General features: G+C 53.1%; 1 protein-coding gene across 1 annotated transcript in view; it reads left to right on the top strand.

Annotated features, from left to right (window-relative positions):
* TAF4 (TATA-box binding protein associated factor 4) overlaps positions 1-25,476 on the top strand; it is a gene marked incomplete at its 5' end in the record, with an annotated part of 87,676 nt that overhangs the window by 38,335 nt on the left and 23,865 nt on the right. Inside the window, 10 exon segments of the mRNA XM_017881141.1 lie at positions 9,607-9,767; positions 11,226-11,345; positions 14,285-14,404; positions 15,267-15,389; positions 16,815-16,904; positions 17,687-17,935; positions 20,625-20,772; positions 21,233-21,347; positions 23,825-23,994; positions 24,290-24,420. Of these exon segments, the coding sequence (XP_017736630.1) occupies positions 9,607-9,767; positions 11,226-11,345; positions 14,285-14,404; positions 15,267-15,389; positions 16,815-16,904; positions 17,687-17,935; positions 20,625-20,772; positions 21,233-21,347; positions 23,825-23,994; positions 24,290-24,420 (1,427 nt within the window).

The following is a 25,476-nucleotide window of genomic DNA, read 5'->3' as shown; positions in this document are numbered from 1 at the left end:
CTAAATATTCTGTCCGTTCTGTGGCTTGTCTTCTCATTCTCTAGCAGTGTCTGCTGAAAAGCCGAAGTTTAACATTTTGATGAAGTCTAGTTTATCCCTCTGTTCTTTTATGCATTACGTTTCTGATGTTGTATCTAAAATTTATTTGCCTAACCCCGGGTCACAGAAATGTTCTGTTTTCTTCTGGAAATTTTAGGTTTTATGTTTAGGTCTGGATCCATTTTGAGTTGATGTTGGTACACACTATGGGGTGTGGGTCCAGGGTTTTGCCTGTGCCTGTCCAGCTGTTCCAGCATGTGAGAAGCCTGTCCTCACCACTGAACTGCCTTTGTCCATCTGTGTGTGGGCCTGTTTGTGGACTCTGCATGGCTATGTTGATCTGTTTAACTTTGCACCAACACTGTGCTCTCCTGGTTACTGGAGCTTTTTTTAGACGGGGATCTCACTGTGTCACCTAGGTTGGAGTGCAGTGGGGTGATCTCAGCTTACTACAGTCTCTGTGTCCCGGGCTCAAGCAGTCCTCCCACCTCAGCCTCCTGAGTAGCTGGGACCACAGGCGGGCCCACACTGTCTAATTTCTGTATTTTTAGTAGAGATGGGACTTCACCATGTTTCCCAGGCTGGTCTCGAACTCCTGTCCTCAGGCAAACCGCCTACCTTGACCTCCCAGAGTGCTGGGATTACAGGCGTGAGCCCGGCCCTGAGATTACTGGAGCTTTCTTTTCTTTTCTTTTTTTTTGAGATGGAGTCTTGCTCTGTCACCCAGGCTGGAGTGCAGTGGCGTGGTCTCGGCTCACTGCATCCTACGCCTCCCGGCTTCAAGCGATTCTCCTGCCTCAGCCTCGCAAGTAGCTGGGATTACAGGTGTGAGCCACCACGCCCAGCTAATTTTTGTATTTTTAGTAGAGACAGGGTTTCAACACGTTGGCCAGGCTGGTCTCAAACTCCTGAGCCCAAGCAGTCTCCCTGCCTCGGCCTCCCGAAGTGCTGAGCTTTCCAGCACTTGAGATCAGCTCGTGTCAGCCTTCTGACTTTTTCTTGTTTGTTTGGTTTGAGAGGGAATCTCATTCTGTCACCCAGGCTGGAGTGCAGTGGTGTGCTCTCGGCTCACTGCAACCTTCGCCTCCCTGGTTCAAGCAATTCTCGTGCCTCAGCCTCCACTACAGGGGTGCACCACCATGCCCAACTCATTTTTTGTATTTTTAGTAGAGACAAGGTTTCACCATGTTGGCCAGGCTGGTCTTGAACGCCTGGGTTCAAATGATCCGCCCGCCTCGGCCTCCTAAAGTGCTGGGATTACAGGCATGAGCCCCTGCGGCCAGCCTGACTGTTCTTTTTTTTACAGTTGTGTTGGTTACTCTAAGACCTTTGCATTTCTGTATGAATTTTGGAACCACCCTGTCAGTTTCTACACAGGAGGCTGCTGGGACTTTGGGATTCATTGCTTCTGCAGAGCAGTTTGGGAAGAGTTGACATCTTAACCATCTTGAGTTTCCTGACCCATGAACACAGTGCATGTCCCTTCGCTTGCTTGCATTTTTGTTTTAATCAGCGTTGTGTAGTTTTAGGGGAGGATGAATCAAAGTTCATGATTTTACAGTGGTATCTACGATGTGCGGGGCTGTGTGTGCTGCAAGTGCTGGACCAGGAGCTGTGTCAGAAGCTTCATCTTCAGCAAAATATTCGGGTGCGGTGGTGTTAGCGCCTGCACTGGGCTGCATATGTTTCCCTTTGCTGCTTTGCTGCGGCCCTTATGCCTGCCAACCCCCGTGAGGTGGGAGAGAACACTTGGCTTTAGCCAGAACAGGTTAGAAGGAAGATGCGACCGTGCACCTGTCCCAGCACAACACCCACTTAGAGAGAAAACAGCCTCTGTAAGAAGAGCGCGCTGGATTCTGGAGGGGCCCTTTCCACATGTGGGCCGTCACCACGTGTGTCCTGTCCACCACGGGTCCCAGTTGGCAGCATGGAGAGGGTTCGAATGTCCTAGTTACGGAGGGAAGTGGGGCTGCAAACCCTCAGGCTTCAGACCACCCCTTTCCACTGTGGGGAAATGCCACTTTTGCTCATCTCTTTGGCCCTTTTGGTAGCTTATTTCTTGAAGACCATGCTCCTCTGCTGGGGACAAGACTGCCTGCTGGTGGCTCTGTTTGTGTTTTCTGGGCCTTCCAGAGGGGCTGCCTTTATTCTGCAGCCAGCCGCAACCCTTCCCACTTCTCCATGCTTCGGTGTGGAGTGAGGGCCAGGGCAGCCAACTGACAGCACAACTGTCCTCTGCGTTTTCTCGGACAGAAGTCATCACAGGCCCTCCCACCTCCTGACTGCACAAGTCTCCATGGCGCAGACACTTTTGTGATACCGTTACAAATACAGCTGGGAAGGGGAGGGAGGGATTTTCTTAGATTTGTGTCCCCAGGGGTCCGTCCTGGAATGTTCTTGCCCCTCCAAGACCTTGGTGCGCTGGGAGGGCCCGCTCCACCTCTGACACTGGCAGCCGCTGGCCGCTGTGTACCTGAGTTTCCAAGCGTCTTCCCGGGGTATGGACCTGCCCTGCCCCCCAAGAATTCACTCACTCGCAGAGCAGCCACTGCACACGGTGCCTCCCTGTCGCCGTCTGAGGTGCTGGCAGTTTTTTTTTTTTTTTTTTTTTTTAAAATGTAAAACTTTAAGGGTGGCTCCGTTTCAAAAAAAAAAAAAGTATAAAACTTTAATCATATGCCTGTTTTGAAGAGCAGAGCTTTCAGTGAGAAACAGACTCTGCTGGCCTACTCACCCCCTTTTAACTGCCTCTCAGAGGGGACTGCTTTGAATACGTGTATCCACATGGCTCTGCCTGTACAGCCACCTCCTGAGGTTGCTGAGTGTCAGCTAGCGACCATCCGGCCACCCAGCCGCGGTCCGCAGAGCCCCGGCCCAGCCCACGCAGCGCTGGCCAACTCTGCGTTCGGCGCGCACAGCCCTTGGCTGTGAACACGCTGTTTGAGTCGAGCCAAGTGCTGTGCTGCTTCTGCTTCCTGTGCAGGCAGCTGTGTCTCAGCAGCTAGAAGTGCTGCAGGCTCCCAGGTGCTTACTGCCCTACAGCCAGCCCCAGTGCCTTGGCCCTCTGGACCCTGCGCCTGGCCATGCTTGTTCCTCCCTTCCGCGTCATCCTTGCGAGTCCCCTTGTTTCCTTTGGGTTCAGTCCCATGTTTCCTGGATCCTGTCTTTTGCTTTCTTCACTTATTCCCTTGTTTAAGTGGCTTCTCCCTTCTTACAGAGTATACCTTTTTTGAGACTTAGTTTGTCTGAAATGCCTTTTTTTGCTTCTGAACCTTGATGGGTCGTTTGGCCTGGCATTGAGTTCCAGGTGGAAGGTGATTTCCCGTGGGGTTTCGAAGGTGCTGGCTGTCTCTTCCCTGTTCTGTGGAGCTCTCAGGGCTGCCGAGCTCTGCCTCCCTGTACTGTGGCTGGGATCTGTGTTTTTCCCCTGGAAACACGGGCAAAGTCTTTCCTTCCCAGTGGTCTGGCTTCTGCGGTGAGGCTGGTGTGCGCCTCCTTCCTCATGTTCACGCTGGCTCCAGCAACTGCTCTCCTTTCTATCCTCCTCTTAGAATTTCTGTTGATTACCTGTTGGGTTTTCTGGAATGCTTCTTCACATTTTCTCATCTGTTCTTCCAAGTTTCCACTCTCTTTTTCTGTACTGTATTCGGGGGAATGCCTCGGTGCTGTCGTCTGGTCATCCCAGCAGTTTTCATTTGACGGTTGTGTTGGATAATCTTTGTCATTTTGTAGAGGGTTTCTCGCCTGTTTTGATCAGTTCACTGTTTTGGTGTCTGGGTTGATTCTGGGCCTTCCTTGGGCGGCCGGTGGTCTCTGGCTGTTTGCGCATCTGGTGGAGGGGCTGGTATTGAACTGTGACAGTGACAATGAGATGGGACAGACATCCTAACAAACCTTCCCATTACCAGACACCCAGAAAGGCTGGGGAAGTTGGATAAGTGTTCTTTTAAATGAAGAATTTAGCGTTCTAGAAAATAAGGAAAACCAGCAGGGCTCAGACTTGGAGCTGGACAGCAGCTCAGGGTGGGACCTTGCGTCCCCGTGGGCTGGCAGGGGCGACCGTTCAGTGCCTGGCTCGGTGCCCCTGATACTTGTGCCAGAGAACCCAATAGCCTCAGGAGGAGAGCTGGCGCTGAGAGCCCCTCAGGCCCAGGAAGAGTCCCCCACTGGCAGAGGGGACAGCGGTCCCTGCAGCCTGTCCTGTGTGTCAGGAGGGAGGAAATGCCCTTCTGAGAATCCACAGGGGCCTGTCCTCCCGGGCTGGGGTTGGGGCCATGCTCCCAAGTGACTTGGGTACCAGGGCGGTCACAGCCCTGGGTTTGGCAGAGGTGAACGTGGACCCCTGTGGAGTGATGTGTCCTGACCTGGGCTACACAGGAGAGCCACAGACAGAGCCATGCCAGTGCGGGCAGTGCAGGGCCAAGAGGTAGCCCGGGCTGGGCCTCAGGTGGCCAGGGCAGAGTCCACAGCCCCAGGCCCAGGGCCGGGGTTTGTGCTGAGAGTGCCAGGTGGCCTGCGGCACCCGGTGAAGGCATTTTCCCCACAGGTGGGGGTTCCCAGGATGCAGGTGCCTGTGTGGTTGTCACACAGCTTCACGTGCTCTACATTTTGGCTTCAAATACAGTAAAAGTGTTACCTACGAAAGAAATCAGGAAAACTGTCGTGTGGGGTAAGAACCCTGGTGTTTCTCCTTAGGGAGGGTGGGATTCACTCACACTGGGAGTCGGTGGGTGGGAATCGGTGATGGCGTGCTGAGCTGGGGATGTGGGTCCCTGGAAGACTCCGGAGGAGGCACTGGTCACGGCAGTCCGCTGGCCGGGCTCTGGAGGGTGCACGCTGCTCCTTCCCCAGGGAGGCGTCCGGCGGCCGCTGCTGGCTCTGCATTGCCCTCAAGCAGTGTGGCCTTGAACTGCTGGGAGAGTGGAGAGAGTTTCCACTGTTTCAGTTTCAGAACCTACATTTTCACCATAATGAAAAATAGAAAATAGCTTAAATCTTCACCAAAAGGAAATTGTAAACACATTTTGAATGAAATAGTATGTAGCCACGGACAGTTCTGTTTCTGAAGAACGTTTACTGCCATGGGAAGTGCACCCGGGAAGCGGGCAGGGAACAGGGAAACGGGCAGAGAACTGGGGCGGGTGTCCCCCCGTGGTCCTTACGGCTTCCAAGTGCACAGGCTCACAGGTCTGCACGCTGGGTGGCACCTGAGCTGTGCCAGGCAGGGGAGGGGCTTCAGGAGGTTTCCATTGTTCTTGTGCTTATCTGCACTTCTTAAATTTTCTGTGAAGAACACCTCTTTCTGTGGTAAGGAAGATACTAGGACAATTAGAAAAGGAAGCCCTAGTGTGATTCTGTTAGCTGGACCTGGACACATTATGGTGGTTGTATGTGCACATTGGCTGGTGTGGGATTTTGGCTATGCCATGAAGAAGTCTCCAGGAAGGTGGAATGGGGCAGAGAGAGGGGCTGCGAGCTGAGGAGGTTGCCAGGGAGGTGGCAGTGGCCACAGTGGCCCAGTCAGGAGGCAGGGTCCCAGGCCCTAGCTTCCTGACCTTAACTGTTAATGACCTTCAGGGCTGTGCCCCATCCATCCCGTCACCACCTGGAGTTGCCCGTCTTGGTTGAATGAGGACGCTGAGGGTCTTTGGGACGGATATCGTGTTTCTTCTTGCAGGTTTGACCTCTTCCTCCCTGACTCGAGGGCTGGGTACGTGGAGCCGGTTGTGCCTCTGTATCCGAGAGCCCTGCTGCCTGTCATCCTTGGATCCTCTCTGTACTCCTCACAAAGACCTGGGTGGGGACGCGGCCAGTGTCCCATGCGGCTCTCTCTGGGGCCCTCTCAGAACCGTCCGCCCTGGCCTCGGGGTCCCATCTGTGGGGTGAGGCGGGGGCCACACCTGCCACATTTACCCTGCTGCAGGTGCAGAGAAAGGAGCAGAGGCACGGGGCGGCTGCCTTTCGTAGGCCAGGTGCCGCCCATAACCACGGTGGATGACTCTTAAATTAGTTATGTCTTGAGATGGAGTTGCACTTCTTTGCCTTGGTGTGAATAGATGCTGCTGGATTATTTGTCCATAAACAGAGCTCACAGGACCCAGAACTGTGAGAACATCTCGGAAACATGGCTTGGATGCAGCTGTTGGTGTTCTGACTGTCCTCAGACCATCACACAGTGTCTGACTTTGCTTTTTGGCACAGTCAGGCTGTGATACAATAACTAGGGAGGCGGACAAGAAAGTCCCCAGTGACAGCGCCTCCTATGCGCTATTTGTTGGAAGCAAACCTCAGTTCGGCTTAGGAGATGTGGCCACTCATGCTTGGTTCACAGATATTTTCAGTGCTTCGAGAGGCTACGTTATACCTGCCTGAGGTCACATGGTCACTTCTTGTGGGATGTTTGATTCCTTCTCCAACTTTTTTCCTAACCACAAGGGACACTGGCCCCGACCATAGGGCACATTTCACAGTGACCCATGTCTGTTTCCGTACACTTTGTGATGTCCAGAATGCCACTTTTATTTTGTTAGAATTTTAACCACATTGCTAATTTTGTTAATACTTTTTAAAAAAAAAAAAGTATTCCTGTAAATATCTCTGGATACCTTTTTTTTTTTTTTTTTGAGGTGGACTCTGGCTCTGTCGTCCAGGCTGGAGTGCAGTGGTGCGATCTCAGCTCTCTGCAAGCTCCGCCTCCCGAGTTCATGCCATTCTCCTGCCTCAGCCTCCCGAGTCGAGTAGCTGGGACTACAGGCGCCTGCCACCACGCCCGGCTAATTTTTTGTGTTTTTAGTAGAGACGGGGTTTCACCATGTTAGCCAAGATGGTCTTGATCTCCTGACCTCGTGATCCACCTGCCTTGGCCTCCCAAAGTGCTGGGATTATAGGCGTGAGCCATCGCGCCTGGCCTTGGATGCAATGTTTTAAAGCACAAAGCTCCTGATAATTAAGTCTCTTCACTCACTATGAGATTGGCAGGTTTGACGCTGGGTGTGGAGGCACTGGGACACTGAAGCCTCCTTTGTCCTGTTACCATCCCATTCCTGGGTGTGCACTTAAGTCTGCATCCATTATTGGCTTCTCAGAATTCCTTAAAAACATTTTTTTGTTTTTAGGAAATGGGGTCTCACTCTGTGGTCCAGGCTGGAGTGCAATGATGGGATCATAGCCCACTGCAGCCTCCAACTCCGGGACTCAGATGATCCTCCCACCCTAGTCTCCTAAGTAGCTGGAACTAAGGTGTGCCACCACGCCTGGCTAATTTAAAAAAATATATATTTTTTGTAGAGGTGGGGTCTCACTATATTGCCCAGTCTGGTCTCAAACTGGCCTCAAGCGATCCCTCCACCTTGGCCTCCTAAAGTGCTGGATTTCAGGCGTGAGCCACTACACTCATCCTGGTTTCTCAGAACTCTTGAGGAGGAGGAGCAAGTGTCTTCAAATGCAGTGAATGAAGTGTGGGGTTTGAGGACATTGTGTTAGGATTCTCTAACGGGACAGAACTAAGAGGAGAGATGACTATATGAAGGGGAGTTTATTAGGAGAATTGACTCTCAGGATCACAAGGTGAAGTCCCACAATAGGCTGTGAGCACACTGAGGAGCCAGGAAGCCAGTCCGAGTCCCCAGATCTCAAAAGTAGGGAAGCCGACAGAGCAGCCTTCAGTCTGTGGCCAAAGGCCCGAGAACCCCTGGCAAACCACTGGTGTAAGGCCAGGAGTCTAAAAGCCGAAGAACTTGGAGTCTGATGTTCCAGGGCAGGAAGCATCCGCTCGGGAGAAAGATGGAGACCGGAAGACTCAGCCAGTCCAGTCCTTCCACGTTCGTCTGCCTGCTTTTGTCCCAGCCACGCTGGCAGCTGATTAGATGGTACCCAGCCACATTGACGGTAGTTGTGTCTGTCCCAGTCCGCTGACTCAAATGTTAACCTTCTTTGGCAGCACCCTCACAGACACACCCAGGTGCAGCACTTTGCATCCTTCAATCAAGTTGACACTCCATAATAACCATCACAGACATGGGGTGTTTACCAGGTGTCTTGTTTTGGGGTCCCCAGGTCCCATGTGTGCTTGGGTGAGAGTGGAACTCTCCCTCGTGACTCGCAGCAGCTCTGGCGGCCACATGGCTGATGAGCGTCCGCCTGCCTTGAAGGCTGTTCTGGGCACTGTGGGCGCAGATTCAAGAGATGGAGCCTTGGAGGCCTTTCCTGTTACTTCGTTCGTGAGCTCCAGGCTTGGAGATTCCAGCAGGTTATTGGCTGCAGCTGAGTGTTTGGTTTTTGTTTGATTTCTCCACGGTTTATTTTGAAAGGGATGTTTTGGGGGGAAGTTTTCTTAATGGGCATAAATGTGGCTTTTTGGATCAAGAATTTTAGATGTTAGCCCAGGAGAGGCATTACCGTTATTCTTGATAGCATGCTGAGTTTCGAAAGAGCTGGAGCCCAGCAGCTTCACAGACTCTCCTGAAACCCCTGAGAGTGCCCCAGCGTCATAGCACAGGAGGAGGAAGCCCCACGCTTGTTTGTCAGGACCAACAGGAGGTTTTCAGGCCTTACTTTATCTTTTTTGAGGTTATTGTGTTCCATTCTCCATAAAGGGGAGGAAGGAGAGGCCACACAGTGGCTGCGCCCTGTGCCCTGTGGCTTGGCCAGTGTGTGATGGGTGGTGGGGACAACCGGTGGCAGTGCCTCATTGCACGTGTGTTTAGTTTCTCAGCTCTGTGGTGCTGGGCCGTCTGCTGAGTCTTCACGCGGGAACGAGTGCAATGTTTATAGCCCTGCTCCCACGGCTGCATCCCCACCTCTGTCATGGGAAGTTAACATTTAAAAGTTGGACCGTTGTGTTACTGTTTCTAATGGAATTTATGATCTAACTGGTTGCTGTTTTTTGAAGCTAAAATTAATGCCAAACCTAAATGGTAGGATTTGCTTTCCCATGATTCAGCTCAAGAACCATGAAGGGCAAATGGTTCTCCTTTGCTAAGGGTTGTGTCGCATCTCTGCGCCTGTGTTGTGGGTGTCAGGGCAGCGTGGGGGCAGCACTGTCCCGCCTCCCGAGAGGAGGGTTCTGGTGAGGAGCCTCGTGGCCCACCCTCCTTCTGTTGGGTCTGGGCGTCACAGGACAGCAGGTTGGGAGAACCTGGAGTGTGGGCCGTAGACATGGTTGTGACCTCTAGGCCCAGCCCAGCCGACATGGCCGTGGCACAGGCAGGAGGTGGGAACAAGGAGACTGGCATGTCTGTGGGGTGTGTAGGCCGGTTGGGGGCTTGGGGGCACGTGATGTGGCCGGTGGAAACCATTGCTGCGTTGCCTTGCTGTCCGGCTCATTTATAAAAGGAAGGCTCAGGTGCCATTTTTTTTTTCACGGCCTTTTAGCAGCCTTGACAGTTTTCTCGTCTTGTGTACCATCGTGATTCACAAGTGTGTTTCGAGTTCAGGGGATCCGTGTGTGTGAGACTGGATTTCCTTTGTTTTCTTCTCACAGCTGTCAGCTTTCCCTGGGTCGGGCCAGGGTCTCCTCAGGGCTTTGGGGTGGGTGCGTTCCTGACGCCAGGTCTCCTTTGTCTGCAGGAATGGTCCTCGTCCGAAGTGAGAATGGGCAGTTGTTAATGATTCCTCAGCAGGCCTTGGCCCAGATGCAGGCGCAGGCCCATGCCCAGCCTCAGACCACCATGGCGCCCCGCCCTGCCACCCCCACAAGTGCCCCTCCCGTCCAGATCTCCACCGTACAGGTGAGTGCACGTGTGCCCTGGAGTGTGAACCCCTTCCCTGCCCAGCCCCTCTACCCACGCATGCTGGGGAAGCCTGCAAGGGCCAGGCATAGCCGTGGGAGTGAGGACTGGGAAGTGTGTGCGGCGTCCGGCCCCATCCAGGATGGACCAGGACGGCGCTGCTCTCCTGTCCTCCTCTTGGTGGCAGGGCCTTGCCCAGCTCAGAGGCACCAGCTCCTGCAGCCCACCGAAGGGCTGGCCGAGTGGGGTCAAAGTGAGCAGTCCAGGATTGGCAGTCCTGGCCCCTTCCCTTTTCTCCCTGTGGCTTCACCTTCCTGTGCCTGTCCCCTCATCTGCAAAGTAGAGATCGTGCTAGGACTCCACTGGCAGGACTGCCACCGGCGCTGCATGGAGACTCTTAAGGCACCAAGAGTCCGGGAGCCTCTGTGTGCAAGTGGGGTTGGCTGCTGTTGTTAGGGGGCGCATGAGGGCCACACACACACAAAACCTCGTCAGCCTTCAGGGCCGAAGCTCCCGACTCCCGAGTTGTGGTAGGGAGCATGGATTCTGACTTGGAGGGCAGAGTGCCCGGGACTCGCCTTTCCCGGCGTGTGTCTGTGTCTGGCCCCATGACTGTCACCTGCACGTGCCCGCACACTGCGTGTTCCTGCTCCGTCTCCTGCCGTGTTTCCCTGGCACTGTGACCCTGCTGCTCTGAACGACCTGGCAGGTTTGTGAAGACTGGTATGACTTGATCAGCGTTCTCTGCCTGCCACGTGACCCGCGTACCCTCTGGAGTTGTACCTCTGTCCCATAGACGGGGACGTGGACGGACGTGCCGGAGGCTGCCAGAGACCACCCAGATCTGAAGTAGCACAGAACAGTGTCCTCAAGTCTGCAGCACCTGTCTGCTGAGTGGGATGCTGTGGAAGACACTCGTGGCTTCACTTGCACTGTGGGCATCGCGTTGCAGTCTGCTATCTGCTCTTTCCGTGTCAGTCTCTCTCTGACAAACTTCATGGGCTCAGGACTTGTGGTGTCCCTCTGTCCCAAGCAGCCACCTTCCTCCCCTCTCTGGCACTGACTGGCCGTCTAGCCTCGGGGCGGCCACATCCCTTCCCCTCTGCAGCACTGACTGGCCGTCTGCCTTTGCACCCTTGTTAGTGATTGTTAATGAGGTCACAAGCCAGCAGCACGAGGACTCATTTCCAGATACTGCGTTCTTCAGAGACGACTTTTTGTAGAGACGCCATTAAGAAGCCTAATGATACGTTTATTGTGATATAGGAAAATGTTTGTCATGCACTTGTTCTTCGGTAAGAAAACTTTAGAATTACTGTGGCTTCATTGCAGCTCATGGAGAAGCCTGGGGCCCACTCGGATATACTAGTTACATTTGGAAGGAATAATTTCTGTGTACCTGGGGGTGGGAATTCTTTTTACTTGCGCTTGTTTTAGGTGACTCTGCTTATTTTTCAGGCACCTGGAACACCTATCATTGCACGGCAGGTGACCCCAACTACCATAATTAAGCAAGTGTCTCAGGCCCAGACAACGGTGCAGCCCAGTGCAACCCTGCAGCGCTCGCCCGGCGTCCAGGTGAGAGGGCGGGCGGCGGATCTGCTGAGGCTGCAGGGGCCACGAAACCTGATTTCTTTGATGCAGAGATCAGGCCTTAGGAGATTTATTATTTTTTTTAAACTGGATACTAAGTCAAATTTGGGGAGGAAGGTTCTCCTTGAAGAAAGTGCTTTTTCTTTGACCACCAACATGGGATAAGTCAGGATTTCTTTCTTTTTTTTTTTTTGTCACACAGAATTTAACACCAGCAGCACTGTTCAAGCTTTCCACCATATTGGAAGCTTTAAAACTATGTGCTGGCCTGGCGCGGTGGCTTAAGCCTGTAATCCCAGCACTTTGGGAGGCCGAGACGGGCGGATCACGAGGTCAGGAGATCGAGACCATCCTGGCTAACACGGTGAAACCCCGTCTCTACTAAAAAATACAAAAAACTAGCCGGGTGAGGTGGCGGGCGCCTGTAGTCCCAGCTACTCCGGAGGCTGAGGCAGGAGAATGGCGTAAACCCGGGAGGCGGAGCTTGCAGTGAGCTGAGATCTGGCCACTGCATTCCAGCCTGGGTGACAGAGCGAGACTCCGTCTCAAAAAAAAAAAAACTATGTGCTTACTAATACTTGATCATAAGGCATGTCTGAAGCAGAAGCAGCCTGCGGTGAGGACAGTGTGTGTGTGCACATGTGGCCTTGTGTGTAACCATGAGGATGGCAGCTGTCACTGAGATGGATGTGGCCGAGGTGTCGTTCTCACTGTTGCAGGCACATGGACTGTAATTTTTCACCGCACCCTGGGAAGCAGATGACATCGCTTCTTTCATCTCATGGTGCGGCGCTTATGCTGAGGCGAGGGAGGTTCTGGGACTCACTCCTGGCCATGCCGCCTTGAGGGTGCCTGGCATGCCATGCTGCCACCTGCCACTCACGTCCCATTCCGTAGTGAGAGCATAGTTCCAGAAGGGTTCTGCACCCACCCAGGTGGCTGCTGGTTTCTAGAACAGCGTTTTCATCTGCGGAGGGGGGCGTGTCCCAGAGCAGGTGCTAGCCCCTCTCCCAGTGGTGCCGATGCTCCTGACAGCTCAGCCTTTGGCCTGCAGAGCCCAGAAGGGTTTGTGTGCAGGCCAGGCTGTTCTGGAGGGGTCGGTGGAGGTGCATGGAGGGGAAGGGGCTAGCTGGTCAGACGCACCTGGTGAGGGAAGCAGCCTTCTCTGGGCAATCAGCAGGAAGCAGCTGGGAGAAAAGTGGTTCAGGGGTTTTTCTTGGTCTGGTGTCTGTGAGCGTCCGTGGATGCGTAGGTCTCTGTGGTATTGGTCACTGCCGGTGAAGCACCTGCCGTGAACCAGGCAGTGGGCCTGGACGCGCTGCTGACGGATCCAGAGTCCTTGCCTCAGTGCTACAGACCCTGCTCCCATTGCTCAGTGGTGAAACGGAGGCTGAGCCCCGGGAGTGTGGACTTCAGGGGCAGCTTCCCCCCACCCCGGCTCTTCCACCCTCACTGGGTCATGTCCCAGCTGGCTGCAGCTGCAGTGGGTGAAAGCGGGTGGAAGAGCGGTTTGGTACCAGGGAGACGTGTGCTGGCTTTTGGTGCAGGCCCCGCCCTCGGTGTTTTCCCTGAAGAAGCTTGCTCAGTCCTGTGCTCTGATTGGTGCGTCTGGATTTTTGGTTACAGTGACTTTTCTGAGAAGGTAGTGAAGCTTATGGTTAAGTTTTTGCATTATACTTAGTGGCAGACACGATCTGGATATCCTCTCAGTGAAATATGTGTTCATCAGAGCAGAAGTAAGTGTGAGGAGTCAGTTCTGATGGGAAAGAAAACTCCCAAAAGATGAGATGGGTCCTGGGTACTCCTGGGGTCCGGAAGCAGCAGCTTGGTGTGTCGTTTTACGTTTTCTTCCCTGGAGGTTTTTATTTGATGTTTCAAATAAAAATCCATGCTTATTGTTACAAGTGAAAAGATACACAGACTTAGAAACAGCCCCTCCACCCTGCTGCCTCCTCACAGCCCTTCCGCACCCCTCTGGAAGCGGGGTTGTTCAGAGCTGCTTCCTGCACGCTGGCGGGGCTGCACCCACCTTGCCACGGGGAGGGAGCTGCGCTCGCTGCTCTGGAGCCATTCTCAGGCTTACACTGCCCCCTGCTTTCAGAAGCTGCAAATGAGTGTTTAAGAAGTTGGAGAGAGAATGTTGACGGCTAGGTTTATACATTGGAAAAGTACTAGTTTAAAGTATCAGTAAACATTTGCATTCTGATTACTCATGTAGAATGGAAATGTTAGGAATTGAGTACGGGCCACTGAGTTGTCTGAGCTACCTTTCAGTGTCTGGCTGTTCATTTGCTTAGCAAAGCAGCCGCTCCTTTCTGACAGTTTGACACTGATGACCCATCCTTCATTGCTCGAATCTACTCTGAAAACTCCCCTTTGTGGGAGGCTTCTTGTTGACACTCACTTTTGGGGAGTAAAGAAAGGTGGGTTTGGGTGATTGCAGGGAGCTGGGGACCCTCCTCTGCGAGAGGCTGTGGCTGTGGAGGCCTGACTGCCCTGTAGCCAGCCTCTGCATCTGGGAGGCTGGAGCTTTCAGGAGCCGTTCTTCTGTTGTTTCGATTTCTGAGAGATGGGGATCTGGGTTGTCCGTTAGGATTATTTACTCTGGTCACTATGTGCCTTTTTCCATGGACTTCTGAGGACTGGAGTCTCTGCGGTGCCTGGCTTCGTGAACGTCCGTTTTTGATGCAGGTGCAAATCATGCCTTCCTCAGGTGCTCAGGACTGCGGTCATCAGGGCACAGGGCAGGCGTCCCAGCAGCACTCCCATGTCCAGCTGACTGGCAGGTGTCCAGGGCCCTTGGCTTCCTGGGCGTCCTGGCCACCACAGGGAGGCTTGTTTTCTTTTTCTGGGCATGAGGCTGGTCTTCCCCTCATTAGCTGGTAGCATGAGATGCGCTTACCTTGTGTTTTGGATTCTTGTAGCCTCAACTCGTTCTGGGTGGCGCTGCCCAGACGGCTTCACTTGGGACGGCGACGGCTGTTCAGACGGGGACTCCTCAGCGCACGGTTCCAGGGGCAACTACCACTTCCTCAGCTGCCACGGTAAGAGCTGCTCCTTTCCGTCCCTTCAAAGACGGTCAGGCCCATGGCGCAGGTCAGAAAAGGCAGCCTTGAGACCTCGGGCCGGCTTCTGTCCCAGACCGCTTACTGCCTGCTTCACAGAGCAGTGAACAGTCTGGGGCCCACGTGAGCGTGTGGGGCTCTGCTGCTTGAGGTGGGCCCCGAGGGCCTCAGACTGCAAAAGTCTACAAACAGCAAAAGCCCAGACACCTGCCTTTGAAAAAGTCACTGGTGGACTGTCGCATTCAGTCTGTAGAATGGCAGCACCACCCGTCTGTGCTATCGCGTTCAGTCTGTAGAATGGCAGCACCACCCGTCTGTGCTATCGCGTTCAGTCTGTAGAATGGCAGCACCACCCGTCTGTACGCGCAGTGTTGGCCTGTGGTGATGGGCGTCTGTAAACAGTGAGCCCCACCTGGCGACTTCTTGGGTTTCTTTGCTGCGCACTTTTCGTTGTTTTCTTGTCTGCCTCCTATTTGTTTCCTTCTGTGTCCATTTGGATTGGCACAGGTTGTCCTTACGGTCAGCGACATTGCAGCAGGCGTCTTTGCAGAGTCTCTTTTCACTTTTTTGATTATTTGCATAGCTGCCTTCCTAGACGTGGCCTTGCGGGACCGAGGGAGATGCTGACTTCGGTGGCCATGTGACTGATGTGGCTGGGCCGCCCCTCGGAGCATGGCCCGGGGTTCCACTCCCGTCCACAGGCCAAGAGGTGGTGCGTTTTCTTGAAGTTTAGAGGAGAAATATATGTATCTCTTATACATACGCATATTTTAGTAACCAAAGGCTGTGACAAAAATCTGCCTTTTAAGATTTTTCACTTATGTCTTTTACTTTAATCCAGGAAACTATGGAAAACGTGAAGAAATGTAAAAATTTCCTATCTACGTTAATAAAACTGGCTTCATCTGGCAAGCAGTCTACAGAGACAGCAGCTAATGTGAAAGAGCTCGTGCAGAATTTACTGGTGAGAAACCTTGACTTGACATTCCCTTTTCCCTAAGGCCTGTTGCATAGGACAGACACCTATTGCTGCTGTGACCTGTGCTTGGGAGGCCTGTGCCAGCAAAGGGAGAGCTCCTCTGGAAGGCTGCAGGCAGAGGGGAGGGGTGCACACCTGTCAGAGGTGTGTGTGGCCTAGCTGAGGAGACTCCTTCCTGGTGCTGGGTGTTCTGGGGCTGGTGCCTGGTGGTCTCCTGGGCTTTGCCATTTTCTGGTGCGTGTGTCCCTTGTCTGTGGCTCTCTTCTCCTCTGGCTGCCCCCACCATGCGGCACTCTGGCCAGGGTCCCTGGCAGCTCCCTTCTGGTCCTCTCCCCACTCCTGTGTGAGCTCTTGTAAAATTCCCAGGTGTCCGCAGTCCCTGCTGGAACAGGCGTTCCGCACCCTGAGCCAGCAGAAGCCCCCTCCCCGTGGAGCAGACCAGCTGAGGCACATTCGTGCTCCAGTGGCAGAGCCATGCCCCCCACCCCTGCCCCCACCCCTTCCGAAACCTCTGTCACAGTGAACAGCACCATGTCTCCTGGCCAGAAGGTGGGAGGATTCCTGGCGGCCTCCCCTCTCCTTAACCCACAGTCCCAAGCTCTACATCTCTACTCATGGCCGAACTCTTGGCTCTCCACCTTGGCTCTCCCCAGGACTGTCTCATGGCTCAGGGGTATGCTGGCCTCAGTGGGATGGCCTGGGGATCTGGAGTGGCTGGTCTTTCCGTGCCTTCTCCTTGCCCGCCTGACCGTGTCTTCCCGAGTCTCTCAGGGTTCAGTCCAGGCACCGCCTTCCCAACCTTGTCGCCTGTCTTCCCGACCTTTATGCCACGCTGGCCTCTGTTTCTGAAATAGGATCTGGATCTGGCCCTCTTGCTCTGGGTCCCTTTTATCTGACTGTGGACTCTGGGCACCCTGACTGCTTGCAGGGGTGAGCACAGCTGTTGTCTGCTCCTGAAGGTGCTGATGCCCTGACTGTCTGGATCCTGTCTGTGTGGCCCCTGGCACGCTGTGACCTCCTGTAGCACTGTGCTTGCAGGGCTGGCTTTGATAATGGAGTTACTTTTAGGCTGATCTGCCTCCTAGCAAAATGCCTGACACCGAATAGGTGCCTGGTAAACACTGAGTAAAGACTGGCATTGAGTAAGAGACTTAGAAAAAGACGAGAAGTAGACAGGTGACCCTCCCAGGAGGAGACATGGTCCGCAGCTGGCTGCACTGCGGTGTCCAGGGTGAGCGCCTGTCAGACGTGTATCTGTGGAAGGTGTAGCACGCAGACTTTCCCATCTCCTCTGTCCAGTGAAACTCGGGGCGGAATCAGCCGTAAAATACGAGACCAGAGTGATGCGGGATTCAGAAGTGTGTGTGGAATCTCATTCACCAGAATTTCAACATGGATTTTATTTTTAAGGATGGAAAAATTGAAGCAGAAGATTTCACAAGCAGGTTATACCGAGAACTTAATTCTTCACCTCAACCTTACCTTGTGCCTTTCCTGAAGGTAATTTCAAAGGTCCTGGTGCTTGACGAGCAGCAGAGCCAGGGAGGGGTGGGGCGCAGATGCTCCAAGTGCGCAGGGGTGAGGATGCTCCAGGCACGGAGGGTGCACAGTGCCTGTGCTCCCTGCAGGGGTGGGGCCAGGGACTCAGTGCCTGGGGACAGAATATTAGGTGTTTTTCTGTAAAGCAGGAGCTCCCCTGACACTGTGGCCTTGTGGTTCTGTCGTGCGCAAGGTGGTGAGAAGGGCGCGTGCTTTCTGAAAGTGAGGGGAACAGGGAATGGAGTAGCGTTTGCAAAACCGGATAGGACCAAGGGTTTCAACAGCGTCAGGCTGTCTCTGTTGGATAATCATTGGTATCAGCACATTTAAAAAATTAATACGTATATTTGTACATATTTATGAGGTGCATGTGATGTTTTGTTACATTCATAGAATCAGGGTATTTGGGGTCTATCACTTTGAGTACTTATTTCCATGTGTTGGGAACATTCAGAATCTTCTCTTCCAGTGATGTTAAAATATTTTAAAAAGTATTTTAAAATATGGCTTTTGTTTGTTTTCTTAAACACATTTTGGACATTTGCTATCAGGAATAATCCTGCCTAGTGGGAGGGCGGGATGAGGTCCTGGCCCCTGACATCCAGACGTGTTGCTGTGAGGGCCAAGATCCGTCTTATTTAACTCACAGATTTTCTGTAAAAGTTGTTATTTCTGAATTTTTAAGCAAGGAAAACTGACGCATGAGCAAGCCCCTGACCCCTCGTGTCTGTCTTTCCACCCAGAGGAGCTTACCCGCCTTGAGACAGTTGACTCCCGACTCCGCGGCCTTCATCCAGCAGAGCCAGCAGCAGCCGCCACCGCCCGCCTCGCAGGCCACCACTGCGCTCACGGCTGTGGTGCTGAGTAGCTCAGTCCAGCGCACAGCCGGGAAGACGGCGGCCACCGTGACCAGTGCCCTCCAGCCCCCTGTGCTCAGCCTCACGCAGCCCACGCAGGTCGGCGTCGGCAAGCAGGGGCAACCCACACCGCTGGTATGGAAGGGGCGCCTTACTGGTCCACACAGCCCACCGTGCCTCTGCTCCCTCCAGCTTCTCAGATAAATTGGCCACGGCTCAGAAACCTTTTCTAAGCATGCAGGAAGGCTCCTGCTAGAGGAAGCTTAGGCATTACCTTAGTTAAAATAGAAATCAGGGTTGAGGCCCTGGGATTTTGTATTTTGTCTCAGTAAAATGAAATAGTTGAGTTGGCTTTGAACCACCGGCACGTCCCCACCTTGTCTTGTCTAGGGATGTTACTGGTGTAAACGAATGTAGTGTGTTTTTAGAGGATCTTGTAGACAGATGTTCTCTTGGATTAGGAGCAGCGGTCCAAGCGTAAGACACGGGCACCCACGTGGGACAGGTGGGCAGGAGACTGGAGACAGGGTAGCAGCTCACAGTGCAGGGTGGATTTAGGTGGGTCCCGGGAGGCAAAGCTGCGGCTGCTCATATCGGTTCATTTATGTGCAATTTGGATCTGGCTTTGTTGGTTTTGTAGTCATGACGTTTGCTCTGCAGCTAGAGAAAGGATGTCTTTACCAGAAGAGTTACATTTCGAGCACATTCTCTTTCATGGGCAGAGGGATTCACCAAACGTAGAAGGGCAGTTTTAAAAAAATGTCAGAGGGGTTTTCTTCCTCTAAAGACAGCTTAAAAAACACAATGGTGCGGGCTCCCTCATCTTGAGCCGGTATGTGTTCTGATGGTGCACACATCAGAACCAGCTGGGTGAAGAGTATCCATTGGGGAGCTGGCTCTTGTGCTCTGTTCAAGTTGCATTTGTTTTTGTCTTGATTAGTAGCGAGGAGAACAGGGTAAAATGGCATGGAGGGAAGGTGTCCCTTATAAAGGCCAGGGAAGCATGGCCACTGGGAAGGGCTGAGCTCCTGTGTAAAGAGAGGGCTTCATTGCCTTCCTTTTGACTCCAGAGGGAAAGAGATGTGCTGTGCCCCTTGCTTCAGTGTAGTGTAAGGATAGAACTTCCCTATTCCCAATCAGTGGAGCTAGTTTACCCAAAAGGTGGGTTCTATTTAAGCAGGGACGGTCTGTGGGCAGTCATTTTCTTGCCAGGTGTTGACCTCTGGTGCTTAGTCACACATGAGCAGCGTGGGTGTTTTTAGAATTAGATGCTGTGTTCGGCAGCAGGATCACCTCTGCATATTGCTTCCATGGGCTCCTCATAACCATGTGTGGAGTCTGCAGAGCGCAGTCGGTGGGATCCAGGGCATCCGATCCATTGCCTGCACCCTGAAGCCTGTGGAGGCAGAACCCGGGCTTCTCCCTGATTTGATGGCAGGCTCCCTGCACCGCAGGGCCTGGCCCGGGCATTTGATGGCAGGTTCCCTACACCGCAGGGCCTGGCCTGAGCATTTGACAGCAGGTGGCCTGAGCTGCCTGAGGCTTCTCCTGTCCAGTCTGGGTGTTCCTGTTTTATTGAAGAAGTGTTTGCATTATAGGCCCCTTCCCCAGGCCCCCACACATGTTCTGCAGCATGGAGTTTACCTGCCAGGGCACCTTTGCAAACGGTAGCAACTAAATTCTGGAATACCTGGACCCAGAGGTTTGGGGCCAGGCCTTATGGACTTGAGCATTGGCTTTTGACAGGAATGCCAGTGTCTCTGGGCCCCAGTGTCCTGGGGACAGGGCCAGAACACAGGCCGTGGTCAGTGCTGCCAGGTTTGGGATCTCTGCCTTGTGCTGGAGGTGAGAATGAGAGGCAGGATGAAAGCAGAGCTGGGCAGACCCTACCATGAGGGGCCCAGAAGGGTCTGGGTGGACAGAGCTGGCCATGCTGGGGGCAGTGGGTAGAGGCCCTTGAGGGCCAAGTTCAGGCAGGACTTAGGGGCTCTAACCCCACTCTAGTAGAAAAGCCCTCAGCCTTCTTATAGAAAATTCAGAAAGGGAGCTGGGTTTGGTGGCTCATGCCTGTAATTCATCACTTTGGGAGGTCAAGGTGGGAGGATCGCTTGAGCCTAGGAGTTCAAGACCAGCCTGGCCAACATGGTGAAACCCCATCTCTACGAAGAAATACAAAAATTAGCCAGACATGGTGGTGGGCGCCTATGGTCACAGCTGCTCAGGAAGCTGAGGTGGAGGATCGCTTGAGCCTGGAAGGCAGAGGTTGCAGTGAACCGAGATCACGTCACTGCACTCCAGCCTGGGAGACAGCAAGACTTGCCTCCAAAAAAAAAAAAAAAAAAAAAAAAAAGAAAATTCAGACGAGGTAAAACCACTTGACCTATAGCCACCAGGCAACAGTGTCACCTCTGCTAATATTTGGGGGGTAGTGGTCCACCCCATCCTCGGTTGCTGAGGTCAGCAGGCATCACTTTGCTACCCGCCCCCTACAGGCCCTGACCAGTGCCCAACTTTGCTACCCGCCCCCTACAGGCCCTAACCAGTGCCCAGGGGCAGCTTCCAGGCAGCAGATCTGCTCCCCGCTTGCCCCTTCTGTGCCCACACGGGCACCCCTTGCCCACGTCCTGCCCTGGTCTGGCCGAGTCAATGCCCAGAGCATGGTCCTGTAGCCTGCTGGGGTTGAGCCGCACACAGGGTCTTCCCAGGACTTCTCACTGAGGGCGTGGGGTACAACGGAAGGAAAGGGAGGAACCTCCTGCTAGGGACCGAGGGGCCCCTGGCCCTCAGGGAGCATGCTCACCATTCTCTGCTGGTTCTGCCTCAGGTGATCCAGCAGCCTCCGAAGCCAGGAGCCCTGATCCGGCCTCCGCAGGTGACGTTGACGCAGACACCCATGGTCGCCCTGCGGCAGCCTCACAACCGGATCATGCTCACCACGCCTCAGCAGATCCAGCTGAACCCGCTGCAGCCAGGTGAGGGCCTCGTGGGCCCCTGGCCACTCAAGACCAAGGGCTGCTCCCAGAGCCAGCTGTCACTGGACGTTTGTTTAATTGTGGCAAAATGTACATTACATAAAATTGGCCATTATAAGTATCTAGTTCAGTGGCATTAATTTCATTTACTGTGTTGTGTAACCATCACCACTGTCAGTATGATTTTAAATGTTTCTTACTTATTTACCATGGTTAGCTTCTTTATCTGTAATTATTCCTGCACTTTAAAAACCTTGATGAAATGCAGGAAAATAAATGCTTGAGAAGTACAGCTTACACGTCGTACTGTAATTTAGAGTTATTAATCTGAAGTTTTTGGAAACTTTCTTGTAGCTAATTAGGAGAGTGGTAGCTGTGCCTCTGGGCCTGTAAAGCACCAGAGCACATAGTTGATCTAATAAAAGCCTTGTGTGGTTTCCACTGTGTGTTTGTTTTGTAGTCCCTGTGGTGAAACCTGCTGTGTTACCTGGAACCAAAGCCCTTTCCACTGTCTCGGCACAAGCAGCTGCTGCACAGAAAAATAAACTCAAGGAGCCTGGGGGAGGTTCGTTTCGGTAAGGAATGGGCCTGTGTACATTGGAGGAGTGTGGCCAGAGTGGAGAAGAGTCCAGAGTCCGTGCTGCTGCGTTCCCGCCCATGGGTCTTTCCCACGTGGCCCTGGTGGCCAGGGGCTCCGAGGCTGCTGCTTCACACTCACTTTGACCTCACGTCGCTCAGTTTTACCTCATGTTCACACAAGTGTGTTTTCCATAGAGTTGACTCAGAGGTTTTGCTTCATACACATAGCCAGAAAGCGAATCAACTGTATTTTTATATGAACTAATAGGAAATTCATTTTTTAATATAGTGTAGTATTTTGAGTTCATTGCATTCATAGTATAAAATGCTTCACTTTCCATGTATTCAACTTCAGAATCCTCAGAAAAGCTGTACTGGACCAGGCGCAGTGGCTCAAGCCTATAGTCCCAGCACTATAGAAGGCTGAAGTGGGAGGATCGCTTGAGCCCGGGAGTTTGAGACCAGCCTGTACAACATAGTGAAACCTTACTCAACAATAACAAAAAAATAAAAAATTAGCCAGGCTTAGTGGTGTGCGCCTGTGGGCCTAGCTACTTGGGAGGCTGAGGCAGGAGGATCTCTTCTGGCCAAGAGTTAAGTGTTGCAGTGAACTATGGTTTTACCACTATATGCCAGTCTTGGTGACAGAGTGAGACCCTGTTTCTGGAAAAAGAAATGCTGTGCTTTGCCTGGGCCTCCTGGAAAGCAGTTGGTCTTAGCATCGCTGTCAGGGAGGTGCTTATGGGACCTGAGCAATGGGAGAGGCTTGGTGTGATCTCTGTTGTGATCAAGGGGTGGTGGAGTTGTGTGTATTTTAGGAAGTCTTACTATGAGTTTTCCCTTTCCCAGACACTTCATCGAACCTAAAGGCATCAGGCAGGGCATAGCAGGCCTGGGGAGTAGCTGTGGCCTGAGCCAGAGTCCAAGCCCAAGCAGGGAGAGATGGCCAGCATGTCTGGGCCCAACAGGAGGCTGATACCTCAGTGAGGAGGGAGGTCACTTAGGGACATACACAGGTGAAAGAATCAAGGCTGCGGGAAGCCTTGGTGTTTTGCTGTCAAGGAGTCAGCGACCTGGCAGAAGGGATAAAGGAGAACGATCCCTGTGGGCTGGCTCAGGATTGGAATGCTGATGCAAGCCACTGGGTTTCAGCGTGTGTCGGCAGGCATAGGTAACCATGGGTCTTGCCATAAGTTTCTAGCTTTGTCCACTGCAGGGTCCTGGGAACAGTAACGCGCCAGTAGCAATGAGCACACCTAGTGCTCAGATGTCGTCTTCTAAAAACCATTTTCCACTAAAATGACAAGGGCTCCTGAGAGAAAAGACTGATTGCAGGGCTGGGATAAGGAAATACAAGATGAGCAGAGACCATCCTGTGTCAGAGAGCAGTGGACATGGGCATGACCTGGACGTGGATGTCAGCAGAGTGGCCTCCGTTCCCATGGCTGGGTCCCACAGCTGGAGCCCTAAGCTGTGCAGCCCAGTCACAGTCCGTGACCGCCCGGGACGCCAGGCCGTGGCCAGACCCTGAGTGAGCACGTGGAGCCTGTAGGAGGACTGGGCGTGAGAACTGCTGTGGAGCAGCTCCCCAGGACACAGCGACCCTGGGAGATGGCAGGCAGGCCCCCGGCCTCGTGTTCAGAGCCCACTGCTGGAGGCGGCAAGTGGAGGCTGCGTGCATGTGGACTTCCCAGCAGGACTCTTAGCCCATGTCTCCTCATGAGGGGGTTGAAGTCAGCCTGGAAGAGGACGTTCTGCACACAGCTGGCCTGTGCCTTCCAGGTGTCAGGGGCAACCCAGGCGTCAGGAGAGGCTGAGGAACCTTCCAGCTCGAGGAGCTGGACAAGACGTGGCAGCTGCAGGCAGCTGGGATTGGGATGTGGACTGTCCTGCAGGGAGAGGCGCTGCTGGGACCAGGGCCCATGGGGGAGGGCCTGGGGAGGGGTCATTCATCATGGCCTGGTCTCAGTGGCAGCCTGCTTCTGGAGGGGACGCCCTTCTCTGTAGGAAACATACGCAGAATGTTCTGGGTGGAGGAGAGTCAGGTTAGCAACTTTCAGGTGATTCAGGAAAAAATTGTGCGTACTCTTCTTCCAACTTTTCTGAGCCTTTAAAAAGAATTTAATGCTGCCTCTGGCTTTGAAAAGCTTTGCATAGATCAGACCCCCAGAAGTCCCTGTGCTGTTCCCAGCTCTGCTTTCTCTGGACTTGAGTCCCCTGTGCATCTGTGTGTAGATACTAACCCGGCGCCAGTTCACAGCTCTCCTTCCGCAAAACGGTCAGGCTTTCCAGGAAAGCAGCGAGGCACCCTCTTTGCTGTGGCAGATGCAGCAGGTGCAGGCGCTTGGGAGGACAGAGGCCTGGCCTTGGCGCGGCCCTGCCTTCCACATGGGGTTTCCTGCCCTTACCACCCCAGCCCTCCTCCCGATGAATTCCTTGTACAGTTAAAACGATCTTTCCTTCTTTCCTCAAGGGACGATGATGACATTAATGATGTTGCATCAATGGCTGGAGTAAACCTGTCAGAAGAAAGTGCAAGAATATTAGCCACCAACTCTGAATTGGTGGGTACGCTAACGCGGTCCTGTAAAGACGAAACCTTCCTCCTCCAAGCGCCTTTGCAGAGAAGAATATTAGAAATAGGTATGTTGGTGTTTAATCCCTGAGTCCTTATTAAACAGCAGCGCTGTTGGAGCATGGAGCTTCAGGTGAGCACACCTGATACCTGGTTATGTGTTTTGTCTGAGTTTGTGATTTCCACATGGTTGCTGGTGGTGGTTCTTGGGTAAAGTGTGGGTACCACTGCCTTCCACCCCACCAGCCTGTCTGGGCTGCCCTTAGGTTGTATAAAAGCAGTAACTGCCGGATGAGAGATTAGCCATAAAGAAAGAACTGTGCTTAATGATTTTAAAATCTGTTTTTATTGCCTGACCTTTAGGTAAAAAACATGGTATAACGGAATTACATCCAGATGTAGTAAGTTATGTATCACATGCCACGCAACAAAGGCTACAGAATCTTGTAGAGAAAATATCAGAAACGGCTCAGCAGAAGAACTTTTCTTACAAGGTAACCGGCTGTTTGCCTAGGAGAGCGTCTTTCTGTTGTTGACCCCCACTCTGCTGGCTGGAAGCCTCCTCCCCACACCCAGGCAGAGGGCGGTGGGTCCCAAGTGCCCCCATGTTCCTTTCGAATGTGGTGGATTTCTTACAGGACTAGATTTTGGGACGACTTCTTTTTGAGACAGGGTCTCATTCTGTCACTCAGGCTGGAGTGCAGTGGCACAGTCTCGGCTCACTGCAGCCTCCACCTCCTGGGTTCAAGTGATTCTTGTGCCTTAGCCTCTCAAGTAGCTGGGATTACAGGCACACACCACCACACCCAACTAAATTTTGTGTTTTTAATAAAAGAGACAGGGACTCGCGATGTAGCCCAGGCTGGTCCTGAACTCCTTGCCTCAAGTGATCCTCCTGACTTAGCCTCCTTAAGTGCTGGGATTACAGGCATGAGCCACTATGCCTGGCGGGTTTTACCTTTTGGAAGGTGATCCTATTCACTCTGTGGGCACCTATCTCTCTCCCTGGGCTGTGAGCTGAACTGGCAGACCCTGAGGTGCCGCAGCCCTATTCTCATGAAGCAGCCCTTCTAAGTAAAATGTGCCCTCCTCACCAGCAGTCACATGAACACTCTTCCAAGGGCACACGGGGTGAGGTGGTGCCTGCTCCCATAGCCAGGAGGCAGCGCCTTCAGGGCAGCACTGAAAATACACACACTCAGCCCTTGTTGTAAAAGTAGTTCTGTGTTGCTGCAAAAACGGTAAATATTACTTAAAAAATCAGACAGTATCGGCCAGGCGTGGTGGCTCATGCCTGTAATCCCAGCACTTTGGGAGGCCGAGGCGAGCGGATCACGAGGTCAGGAGATCGAGACCATCCTGGCTAACATGGTGAAACCCCGTCTCCACTAAAAATACAAAAAAAATTAGCTGGACGTGGTGGTGGGCGCCTGTAGTCCAAGCTACTCAGGAGGCTGAGGCAGGAGAATGGCGTGAACCCGGGAGGCGGAGTTTGCAGTGAGCCAAGATCGCACCACTGCACTCCAGCCTGGGCGACAAAGCGAGACTCT

The sequence above is a fragment of the Rhinopithecus bieti genome, unplaced genomic scaffold, assembly GCF_001698545.2.
Source record: "Rhinopithecus bieti isolate Rb0 unplaced genomic scaffold, ASM169854v2 scaffold_12573, whole genome shotgun sequence".
Taxonomy (NCBI): Eukaryota; Metazoa; Chordata; class Mammalia; order Primates; family Cercopithecidae; genus Rhinopithecus; species Rhinopithecus bieti.
This window is presented reverse-complemented; position numbering and strand designations above follow the sequence as displayed.